This window comes from Rhinolophus sinicus, chromosome 8 (assembly GCF_057876585.1).
Source record: "Rhinolophus sinicus isolate RSI-liver-muscle chromosome 8, RSI-T2T, whole genome shotgun sequence".
Lineage (NCBI taxonomy): Eukaryota > Metazoa > Chordata > Mammalia > Chiroptera > Rhinolophidae > Rhinolophus > Rhinolophus sinicus.
In genome coordinates, this window is record NC_142508.1 from 53104779 (window position 1) to 53116620 (window position 11842).

Genomic DNA, 11842 nt, shown 5'->3' on the forward strand with positions numbered 1-11842 from the left:
AAGCATCCTTTAATGGGGAAGAGGCAGACAGAGAGTCAAAATCAGAAATGGCATCACCAGAAAGCCTCAACTGGCCATTGCTGGCTTTATAGAGGGAAGGGGGCCATGAATCAAGGAATTCAGGCAGCTTTCAGAAGCTGGAAAAGGCAAACAGACAAACAAACAAACAAAAAAACTGGTTCTCTCTTAGAGCCTTCAGAAAGGAACACAGCCCTGTTAACACCTTGATTTTAGCCCAGTGAGACCCATTTCAGGCTTTTGACCTCCAGAACTGTATGATATTGGGTTGTTTTAAGCCACTCAATTTGTGGTAATTTGTTACAGCAGCAAAAGGAAACTAATATAGTCTTCAATTTTTTTTGCATGCATACCCATAAAATAGTTTTTAAAAACTATCCCAAATATTTTAGTCACAAGTTTAAATAATTACAAAAGGAGCAATTTTTAACTTATTATTTATTATAATAATCCTTCCAATATATTTTATCAAAACCATAGAGATGCAGACTGAGCCTATTTCATTTATGAAAAACGCTCTCCAAATGATCTAACTGGCAAAGCCTACCCTCATAGTCAAACCACTCACCTAAATCAGACTTACTTTTTATCAGAAACAGTCTGACTTCGTTTATTCAACTTAAATAAATGTGTTGATATTTTCTCAGAAGAACCATCTCATTTTATTGATTCAAATATTTATCAGGCATCTGCTCTTCTAGTTGTTTGGGATACACTGGTGACCAGCAGAGACAGAAGAATTCCCACCCTCCTAGGGTGACTTCTAAATTCTATAGCTGGGAAAGCCCTTAGCCTTACCAAGAAGTTAAAGTCTCAATGAGATAGAGTCACAGCCAGCAATATTTTCTTCTTTTCTTCTGTTTTTAAAAGACTCTTTAGTGAAGTATAACATAGTATGTACAGAAAAGTGTGTAAATCTTTTGATGAATTTTCACACACTGAACATATCCATGTAACCAGTATTCAGATGAACAAACAGAATATTGTCAGCCCCCAAAATTCTCCTTCCTGCACCCGTCCATCATTAGTTCTTACTGAACCTGCTTTTCTTAGTCTCACAGGGACTCTCTTGCAGGAATGCAACTTTTTGGAATCGCCCTCCTTGTTCAGTGCCCATCTTGGGCAATACTACAAACTGGGGAAAAAAGCAATCGTGAAAGGGGAGATGCAAAAAGGGAACCATCCGATTCCAAGCATCTCCCAGATAAAAACTATTAATATACTATAGATGTAAGCCAAGATTCTGGAAATTGATTCTTTAAATGGTTCTCAAAGTGTGGTGCTTGGACCAGAAGCGTGAACATCACCTGGGAACTCATTAGAAATGCAAATTCTTGGATCCATCCCAGATCTACAAAACTGGAAACTCTGGGGTAGGGCCCAGCAAGCTGTTTTAACAAGGCCTCCAGGGGATTCTGATACACGATCAAGTTTGAGAGCTACTACTGTGCTTCCCCGAAAATAAGACCTAGCTGGACAATCAGCTCTAACGCGTCTTTTGGAGCAAAAATTAATATAAGACCCGGTCTTATAGTAAAATAAGACCGGGTCTTATATAATATAAGACCAGGTATAATATAATATAATACTGGGTATAATATAATATAGTATAATACCGGGTCTTATATTAATTTTTGTTCCAAAAGATGCATTAGAGCTGATTGTCCAGCTAGATCCCATTTTCAGGGAAACACGGTAGGTTAAGATAATTAAACAATACTTAAAGCTTGGCCCCTAAGCAAGCAGAATCATCATCTGGGAAGTTAGGAATTCAAATTATCAGGTCCTACCCCAGCCTCCCTGAATCAGGAACTATGTTTTAACATGTCCTCCAGGTGATGTTGATGCACGCCATAATTTGAGAATCAATGCCTAAAGCTATACTTGCCTGACCATTGGGGAAACCTCATGCATCCCCAGAGTTACCTAAGCCTACTTCATAGGATATAAGGACAATCATTAGAATTCCTACTGACTAATACAGTGCCTCATAGTGAGTGCTCAGAAAGTGTTTGCTGAGTGAATAAATTTAATACTTAAAACAATCCTGCAAAATAGGACGTTAATTAAATAGAGGTGGAATTCGAACTCTCCTCAACGTGGCCTTATCAGGACTTGAGGTTTTATTTCTACAGCCCACAGCACCACTTCCACTCCCATTCCCCCTCCTCCCGGCAGGTGGCGCTCTGGGGCGCCCGTAAGGCCAGGCTGGGAGGCGGGACTTCCTGCTTCGAGGGAGCACTTCCGGCTAGGTCCGGAAGACCGTTAATTACCGTTGTGAGGTTGATTCATCGGTGTTTGCTGGAGCTAGCGTGTCGCTTTGGGCTCCCTCGTGTCACGAGGGTCAGGCGAGCGTCACGCGGAGGTCCATTTCTCAGACAAGCTCCGCGAGGCCCGGGCCACGTAAGTGCGCGCTCCCTGCTGGACGGCCGGAAGAGGGGTCCCGGGGCCGAGAAGAAAGCTCGGGTCTGCTCTCCGCGCGAGTCCACGGTCCCCGAGCTGTCTGGTATACAGCGTTTGATGAGAGTCCTGTGCTGTTGAAATTCTAGGGCCTGGAGGTGGAGTTGGAAGAGATGAGTAGGGAAGACGTGGCCAAGTAGATGTATGAGGGGAGGGACCGTCCGGATCCCTTCACCCGTCTTCTGCTACAGGCGCGCTTTCTGCGTGTCCCGCGTGGCGGTAACGCAGCCTTGGAGGTCTGAAGAGGCCCGAGAGCCCCAGGTGAGGTTGGGAAGTTGAGGCTGCCTTGTCTAGAGGCTTCCTGAGGTCGCGGGCTCCACCAACACCCTCGGACTGCCTGGGTTTGTTTGACGCTGTTGGATTGCTTTTTCTCAGGTGACCGGCGCACGGGTCCTTGCCCTTCTCGGAATAGAAATCAAGAGAGTGGGCGAAAGTGTTGCAGAGAGAAAGGTATATTAAAGCGAGAGTTTGATGCACCATGGGAGCACACTCCAATAGGGAATAGATGTGGCTCCCGGAGGTTTACAGTTACGGCGGTTTTCATAGCCTCTTGGCGTTGGAGGCCACTGCTTCCTCTTTCTCGGCTCCCTCCCCAAAGTATGTTGAAGTGGGTCCTACATGCACCTGTGCAGTGTACCCACGTGCTACTTCATGCTAGCATCTTAAGACTCTGCCTAGGAGAGTGCTTTTTATTATTCTAATGAGGAAAAGTTAACTGTAGGACAGCTCTTTTCACTAATGTGCATGCACAACTTTAGACACTTTTCCTGAGCCTGCTTAGCTCTCCTGTGATTATGGTTCTGTTTGCTCATTGTGGCTTATTGGCCAGGGGATGGGGCTCAAGGTTGTTCTCCCCAGGTACAGGCTCCGGCTTTGTGAACCCCTGACTACACTGTTGTTCATTCATCCCTGGATTTGTTCCTTCATCATACTGGGGCTGATTGTTACCGTGTAGCAAATACCAAGGCCCTGGGGATAAAATCCCTCTCCCACTTTTTAATCAAACAGCTCTTTAATTATGTAATTACACATTGCAGTGCGTGCTCTGGAGAAAGCATGCAGAGTATTGTGAGAGAATGGGGTTGTGAGGGAACTGGGAGAGGCTTCCTGACTGGAAATCTGAAGGATGAGTAGGATTTTGTCGATGGATAGGAAGGACCCTGGCAATCGCTTCAAGCAGAGCGACAGTGTGCAGAGACCCTGTGGTGAAAAGCCTGGTGAGGAAGAACCTAGAGGAGGTCAGTGTGATTGGAGCCCAGGCACAACAGACAACCCAGAGACATGCGCACACTGATGTACCAGGGATGCAGCCGCCTCTGAGAGGGGGCTTCTTCACTGCCATTGGTACAGTCAGTCCTGTGGAAGCCAGTGTTTTTCACAAGGACTCACTGAGCATCTTCTTGATTCCTTCCACTGTTCTCTCTGGTTACGTTAAAGAGAATGAAAGCAGCAGCCAGGCACCAATACCCCAGGAATGTATGAGATACAGTCCCTGCCCTCAGAGGGCTTGCAGTCTAGCGGAAGAGATAAGACTATACATACAAGCCACCGCTGGAATGAGGCTGACTTGCTGGAGAAACGTATTTATTCATTTGACAAGTAGTTACTGTGTGATGGACATTTTGCGTGGTCCTGAGGATACATGGATGCACGGAGCTTACAGAATCAGCTGATAAAATGCAGCAGTTCCAAGGGAAACGATTTGTGCATACGAAGACCCGAATGCTGGTGTTTGCTTTGGGATGCACAGGAGAGGGGCGGTGCAGAAGTTGGACTGTGAATTAGATGGGGGAAGCTGTTGGCCTTGGACCAGTGGCTCCTTCCTGAGCCGCAATTTCCTAAACTCCAAAATAGGGAGACTAGAAGACTAACACATGTCGTACTGTGTTTGGCAGATGTTTACACTCAGTAAGTGAGCACCGCTGTGATTTGTGCTGTTAGTAAAAAAAAAAGAGGGATGATGTGGCTACTTGTACTTCTGGAGCACTGTGTATGTAGCAAAGCCCTTTCACTGAACTTATTTTTATTCAACACATAATGTATTTTCTGGAAGATACTATACTTGACAGTGGTTAAGACAGAAAAATAAGACTCAGTGCCTGGCTTGGGGGAACTTGAGTTACTCCTGGGAATGTAGCCTGGAGTGTAGGGTGCGTAGCTTACAGACACGTGATTATAATACCTAAGAGCTATGATGGAAGCTGACCCCTTGCCGCCTGTCTTCATCCTTTGCCACTGGCCACTCTTCTTGTTCATTGGATGGCCTCCTACTTGTTTCCCAAACACTTCCTGCCCTAGGACTCTTGTACTTGCTGTTCATTCTGCCAGAAACCCTCTTCCCTGTTGTCTGTGCTTCTCTCCTCGTTAGGCTCCAGCCATGCCAAAGCCACCTTCTCAGTTAGGCTTTCCCTGGCTTCCATTGCTAAAACCACACCCTCGGCCTATCGCCATCCCCTCCCTCATGGTTGGTTGGTTGGTTTTAATACAACACTTCCTACTCTCTGGCAGTTGGCTACATACTCATTTGTTCTTTATTATCTGCTTCTTCAAAGAAGTATACTCCTCTGAGGGCACTTTTCACTCTGGAGGCTATTGGTCAGATTGAGGCCTTTGAGAATGCCAGTGTGACATGTGGTTCTTATTTTCTAGGATGGATTTCCCCAGCTCCCTCCGCCCCACGTTGTTTATGACCGGCCCCCTGGGTCTGAGCGATGTCCCTGACACGTCCTTCATGTGCAGCTGGAGAGATGCACTGACCCTGCCAGAGTCCCTGCCCCAGAACTCCGAGGTACGGATGGCAGGGAGAGAGAGCCTTCACTTGGCCCCCGTTTCTAGCAGTCACACCAGTTGGTAGGAATACAAGGTGACGTGTCTGCTAAGACCAGGCTGAGCCAGAATGCACCTCCTTTGGGGTCCATGGGACAACCTTCCATCCACAGGGTTTACTGAGTGGGGGCTGAGTAAAGCGTTGGCTCGCTCTTCCCTACCTCCCTCTCCCCCAGCCTTTCCTTCCTCTTTGTATTCAGCTCATTGAATACTCAATTGAACAGCTCCTACCACCCTGCCAGATACTTCAGGAGTCCCTGGGAATCCAGCATGAATCGGTTGGGTACAATCTCCACCCCCATGGAGCTTAGAGTTAGGTTGAGTGAGAATAGACAAGTAAACAGACCAAAGGACAAAATCATTACAAAGTAATGCTAATAGCTTTGAGCAGAAACCAAAAATATGCTGAAACAGCACAAGGCTGCGAGGGAGGGAGGGGGGCGGAGAGCTCCTGGGACAGGAGGGAAGCCTGGAAGCCTAAGCCTAAAGCTGCTACTTGGAGGCAGGTTGGCTGAGGATTATGGCAGGCAGTGGCAGGTGGGCGAGAAAATTAAAAGAGCCAGTGAGGCGCTGGGGAGGGGAACAGTGTGGTTTCCTTGACAAGGGAGGGCTTAAGTCAAATCATTCCCCTCTGGAAGCCTGGCCTGCGGGTTCTTTCTTCCATCCCCTGGTGTTTGAGCTGAGCCATCCCCGGCCCTGCAGTAGGGAGTGGAGTAGCCTGTGGGTGCCCCGAATAAGTGACCAAAGGGTGTCCTGAGTGGAAATAAGAATCAGGTAGGATTTGGGTCAGCCAGTAATGGTGCGGGGAGCGCGAGGGCTCCTTCGAGAGCCGTGCAGCCTGGAGGTCAAAAGCACGCACTGGAATCAGACTGCCTGGGTTCAGACCCAGCCCTTCTCTTTACTGGGTGTCACCTAGGGCCAGTGACAGCTTCCCTGTGTCTCCATTTCTTCATCAGTAAAGTGACGATGACTGTTGTATCAACTCGGCGGGCTCCTTGTGAGGGTTGAATGAGTTAATAAAAGACAAGTGCTGGCGACGACACCTGTCCCAGAAGCATTGTTGTCATGGTTGTGTTTTCCACAGAATAGGGTGCTGCCCTTGGCCAAGGGCCTGTTCTGGGAGCCAGACACCCCTGGGCCCCTTCCTTTGCTGCCACCTGGTCCTGGTAAGGGTCTTGATCCTCAGGGCCCCCTCCCAACCTGCTGCCCCATCGCTTCTCTCCCCCAATCCACCCATCCTGAGACCTTCCCGCCTCCTGCTAATGCCCTCCACCCCCAGGCTCCTTGGGTATGTCCAGTCGCCTGGGCCCTTCCCAGTCCCTGGGACAGACCCCTTCCTCAACCTCACTCTGCCCCAGATCCCTGGGACCCTGGCCTGACTGCCCAGGACCTGCTTTTCCGGGGAAGTCCCAAGTTCCGGAGGCAGCCCCGACCTGTGCTGGATGTTACTGAACAGGTGAGTGGCCCCACGAGGGAACGGACAGTGCTGTGTGGCTGGGGCCTTGCTTAGTGACCTGGCCTCCTCTCCTCCTGCAGCTCAGCCAGTTCCTCTGGGACCATGGGGACGTAGCCTTTGCACCCCTGGGGAAGCTGATGCTGGAGAATTTCAAGCTGGAGGGAGCAAGGGTGAGTAACCCTGGCCGGCTAGGAGAGGGGCTCCCACTTTATGTCGGGGTGAGCCCTAGGGTGTATGAGCTTGACGAGGCCTTTCCACACAGAGCCGCTCTAAGAAGAAGACAGTGGTCAGTGTGAAGAGGCTACTCCAGGACCTCGGTGGACACCAGCCCTGGGGGCAAGTGGCTAGTGACAAAGGATGGGGTGGGTAGGCCTAGCTGGTGTGGGAGGGAGATGTGGACGTTGCTGGGAATGGATCCAAGTTTCCATCACAGTTGCTCTGTACCTCAGGCGTCACGAGCCGTATTTCCTCATACAAAATTCGCAACTCCAATAGCCTAAGGGGAAAAGGGAATTTAAATTCATGGGCTGCAGGCAAGGCTATATCCAGGTTTTCAAATGTTTGAAATCGAGCTCTGTTTCTTTTTATTTTCTCATCCACTTGCCTCTGCCTGGCTTAATTCCTAGGTGGTTTCCAAGTGCAGCAAGATGGTTTATGATTCCAAGGAAAGAGCCAGTGTCTTTTCCTGGGGCACTCACAGAAGCCCTGGGAAGGGTGTCATTGGCTTGGCTTGGGTGTCGTGCCCATCTGTGAGCCAATCACTGTGGCCAGAGGTGATGGAATACTCTGAGTGGCCGGGCTTGGGTCATGTGACTATCCCCAGGGCATGGGAATAGGGTAGGGTGGTTTCCGAAAGGAACAAATTCTAGGTAGATGAAAGATGTGTGTACTGCACCTGGCCTTCCTAGGAAGGGTACCCAGTCTTCCTCACTGGCACTGCCACAGCCTGACCCCCCTGCCATCCTCTTGTCCCCCCCCAGGTGTCCCTGGGCTTACCTCAGCAACCGACAGCGCCGCTTCTCCATCCTTGGGGGCCCGATCCTGGGCAAGTCAGTGGCGAACCTCCTGGGAGAGCTGCTTCATGAGGAGCTGGCAATGCGATGGGAGCAGCTGCTCCTAGACGATGCCTTCACCGGAGGTGCACTGGCCTGGCTGCCCGGAAGGATGCCCCGGGTAGGGCAGCTGGTCTACCCTGCAGGAGTCGCCCTGGACAGGCTGTGTATCCTTTCTCACTGGGCAGGATCCCCGTTGGCTCCCTCTGGTGGAGGAGATGCTCTTGGCATGGTCCAGGGGAAAGGCAGGAAGTTGCGGGGGGCTTGTAGCGATCATGCACTTCTCCTTAGCAAGAGGCTCAGATTTCCAACAGGTCCGTCTGACCCCAGGTGGTGACCCCCGGATCTTTGGGGATCCTGGCCACATCCAGCTCCGGGGACCTGTCCGGCAGGTGGTGACCCGCACCGTGCAGGGAGAATGTAAGGGCCCTTAGACACCTCCTTCCCTTGCTGCCTGACCTGCTGCCTGAGCCTGACCCTCTCCATCCCCTCGTCAGCTCTGCTGGCTGTCCGCTCTGACTACCACTGTGCCCTCTGGAAGGTCAGTAAGCAGGGGCACCCAGCTCCACTCCAAGTACTACAGGTCAAGAAGGGGGCCACAGGGATCAACCTCAGGTGAGGGGGCTGAATCGGGCTGGGGGGCAAGGGCTAGGCATGGGGGAAGGGAATGGCTCAACATTAATCACACCTGTGCCCTGTAGCCCGCACCTGCCCGGGGAGCTGGCCATCTGCAGCCGTTCGGGAGCCATCTGTCTGTGGACCCCCCAGGATGGGTAATGCCCCTTTTCCAAGAAACACTCCATCCTCACAAATGGCTCCCCTTGAACTCCGGCATGCCCTCCCCACCCCCACTTCCCGTCCATCAGCTTATCTCCCCGCCCATGGCTGGCCTGTTTCTCCAAGGCTTCGGCAAATCTATAAGGATCCTGAGACCCTTGTGTTCCGGGACCCCTCCCCCTGGCGTTGGGCAGACTTCACATCCCATCCTCGGGCGCTGACTGTGGGTGACCGCACTGGAGTGAAAATTATCGACACTCAGGTGAGGGAGTGGGGACTGTCAGGGCCCAGCATTGGGTCAGAGCAGATACACCGGGTGGGGGCCAGGGTGGTGCCCCAGACCTCGGACTGTGGGAGGACCCACCTGGCTTTTCCCTCCAGGGCCCGCCAGGCTGTGGTTTGCTGCTTTTTCGTGGCGGGGCGGAAGCATCGTGCCAGAAAGGGGAACGTGTCATGCTAACCCAGTACCTGGGGGAGTGTGGCCCCGACTCTCTGCAGCCCACACTCCATCTCATCTGTACCCAGGTGAGTAACACTTCCCCCTCCTGTCCCTTGTGCATGGTTACTAGAGATGGTTCTGGGACAAATGCAGGTGAAATAAGAATCACAAAACCCTGATGAGTCTGTGGCTGAAACATGCTAGCTAGCGGGTGGGAACAACTTCATGGAGGGGTGACATCTGAGCAGGGCTTGAAAGGTGCCGCTGGCAATGGGCCAGGTGAAGAGGAAAGGCAGGGGGCAGGGGAGCAGTCTTTGCCAAGCTGGACAATTTACCGTGTGCTCAGGAAAGGGAAGGAGGTCTGAGGGTCCCCGGGGGTCTGCTCCCCACCCCACCCGCTCAGGGCTCCAGGGTGTTAGTAGGTGTGTCTCATGCATAGGTTCCAGAGTGTGGTGAGTTAGGGGAAGGCTGGTGAAAGCCAGGTGGGCTTCGATGTGACGAGAGCCCTTCTCCTGGTTGTGGCCGTCAGGATGAGAGATGCCGCCGCCCACTCGGAAATGCCTCCTGTGCGGGGCTGGGCAGGCGAAGGTGGAAAGGCGGGCAGGGCTGGTCGCGGAGTAGGTTTACACTCATCCTGAGACTTAGCAGATGTTTCCCGCACCTCACTCTCATTTCTTCTTGGTCCGCTAGTTCTCGCTCTATCTGATGGATGAGCGTCTCCCCTTGGTGCCCATGCTGAAATGGGACCACAGCCTCCCCTCCGCACCCCTGCTGGCCCGGCTGCTGCCTGCACCCCGTCCCGGCTACCCGAGGCCGCTGCTCCTGGGCGGCCAGGGCGGGCAGCTGCAACTGCTGCACATCGCAGGTGAGGGTCCGGGCGAGGGCAGGAGGGACGTGGGAGGATGGGCAGGGCTGGCGCCTGGACACGGCCTCAGTTGTCTGCCCTTCTTCCAGGGGAGGGGGCTTCCACGCCCCGGCTGGCAGGGCCCCCCCAGTCTCTCCCTTCCAGGAGCGACTCCCTCTCCTCATTCCCCCTGCTGGAGCCCAAGAGTCAGTGGCGGCTGCAGGAGCGTCTGCAAGCACCAACCATAGGTGTGCTTGGGTGAGGGAGTGAGTCTGGGGGGGCTGCACCCCCACCAGGCCTTGGGGTCACTGTTATTCCTGTCTCTAGGTCTGGCCGCCACCCTCCTACCTTCTGCCTCCACAACAACCCTGTCGCTCTTCCAGCTCTCAGCAGCTGGAGATGTCTTCCAGCAGCGCCTCCACCTCCAGGAAGACTCTGGGCCCCCCCGTGATCCTGGGCCCAACTCCCACACCCCCACAGCTTCCTGGAGCCCCCAGGCCACTGCTTGCTGTCGCAGGTGGCTGAAGGCCCTGCTGGAGGTGCCCCCGGCTCCCCCTGTGTGGGCCACACCCACCTTTTCCCACCGCCGTCTGCTGGGCTTCAAGGAGCAGCAGAAGGTTGAGGGGAAAGTGCCAGAGGGTCTTCGGGCGGCCATGGCCAAAGGGCGGCTAGTGCAGCAGAGGGACCTGGGCTCGCTCCCCACGGCAGAGCCACCTCCTGCCCCCGAGCCAGGCCCCGAGGATGAGCTCAGCGAGCGGTTGGAGGCAGCCTGGGAAGGCCCAGCTGCTGCCTGGTGGGAGCAGCAGCAGGCCAGGGGCTCGGGGCCCAGGAAACAGCCCAAGCGGCACAAGCGCCGGATGCAGCTATCCAGTACCTTCTCCTCTCTCAGCGGCCGCCTGGACCTCTCAGATGCCACCAGCCCCCCTCACAGCCCAGACAGGACATCCCCTGTGTCCAGGCCTCGGCCCCCGGTGACCCCACCCTCCCAGGAGTTGACCCAGGAGCTGTGGGCCCAGTGCGTCCCCTCAGAGCGGCGGCAGACCCTCCGGGACTATATGGCCGAGCTACCGCTTCAAGGGGACACCCCAGGAAGTGCCTCTGCACCCCCCTCCCAGACCTCTAGCATCCGAGCCACCCCCTCCAGGCAGCGGACCCTCCCAGACTGCACTGCCAAGCTCTCACTCCAAAGGGACACCCTGGGAGGCGCCGCTGTGCTCTCTTCCCAGACCTCCAGCACCCGGGCCACCCGCTCCAGGCAGCAGGGGCCTGCCCTCTCTGGCTCTCAGCCACACCGGAAGAAGCCCCGCATGGGCTTCTGAGGGCCGAGGGAAGCTGCTCCCCCACCTCTGGGGAGCCCTCGGTCCTGCTCCCGCTGTGCCTTCTGTAACTGATACTTAGGAAATAAAGACGGAACAGTCTCAGGGTGCAGACCTTTCTGCCTCCTGAAGGCCACTGACTGGGAGACACCCAAAAAAGATTTGGAGCCAGGTCGGACGAATAGGAACAACAAGACAGTAGTTCGTCCTTTTGCCTGAAGATGCTTCCAAAGGCAGGTAGTGAAGACCCCAGCCGCCCTGGCCTGAAGGTCTGTCGTCAGATTCCCCCCAGGAGGCAGTGCTGTGCTTGAAGCACAAGCTCCCTTCGGGCTGTGGGCTCTACCTTGTGAGCCGTGGACTTTGGGGTAACAGTGCCAGCTCCTCTCTGTGGTAGGTGACAGTGAAATGAGACACTGAGGAGCTGCTAGTGCCTAGCGGTCCTTGGGGGGCATCAGCAAGTGCTGTGGGCTGGTTTGTATGTATGAAGCAATGAACTAATGTTCTACCATGATCTCATGTTTCGTAGAGGGAGAGGCTTTGGACCCACGTTTTAGGATTGAATAAACTTGTCACCTGAGCATGGTTTTGAATGATAAAATGTCTTAGCCTGGGAGGTGTACACATGTAGATTTGATGTCTAAGGCGTGAAGTTCG

The 11842-nt window shown here is 53.5% G+C and overlaps 1 protein-coding gene across 6 annotated transcripts; it reads left to right on the plus strand.

Annotated features, from left to right (window-relative positions):
- The first annotated feature begins 2265 nt into the window (after nt 1-2265).
- On the plus strand, nt 2266-11766 carry TAF1C (TATA-box binding protein associated factor, RNA polymerase I subunit C). Of its 6 annotated transcripts, none has more exons than XM_019743733.3 (15): nt 2266-2421; nt 5128-5266; nt 6389-6470; nt 6663-6760; nt 6841-6930; nt 7023-7096; nt 7741-7979; nt 8116-8232; nt 8310-8427; nt 8514-8585; nt 8716-8851; nt 8971-9114; nt 9719-9893; nt 9983-10120; nt 10200-11766. In XM_019743733.3, exons 2-15 carry the CDS (start codon nt 5129-5131, stop codon nt 11189-11191), a joined length of 2613 nt encoding a protein of 870 aa, XP_019599292.3. In that variant the 5' UTR covers nt 2266-2421; nt 5128; the 3' UTR covers nt 11192-11766. The 6 variants fall into 6 exon arrangements, with proteins under 6 accessions (XP_019599292.3, XP_088656336.1, XP_088656337.1 ...); XM_088800210.1 differs by lacking the exon at nt 2266-2421 and adding exons at nt 2574-2739; nt 2854-2928 and having other exon boundaries at nt 8116-8427; XM_088800211.1 differs by lacking the exon at nt 2266-2421 and adding an exon at nt 2574-2739 and having other exon boundaries at nt 8116-8427.
- Nucleotides 11767-11842: the final 76 nt, after the last annotated feature.

Bases quoted from the DNA above. Each gene is read 5' to 3' on its own strand.
- TAF1C (XM_019743733.3), top strand. From the start codon at position 5,129: ATGGATTTCCCCAGCTCCCTCCGCCCCACGTTGTTTATGACCGGCCCC. The intron at 6,471-6,662 runs GTAAGGGTCTTG...ACTCTGCCCCAG, and splicing joins TTTGCTGCCACCTGGTCCTG to ATCCCTGGGACCCTGGCCTG. The intron at 9,894-9,982 runs GTGAGGGTCCGG...CCCTTCTTCCAG, and splicing joins GCAACTGCTGCACATCGCAG to GGGAGGGGGCTTCCACGCCC.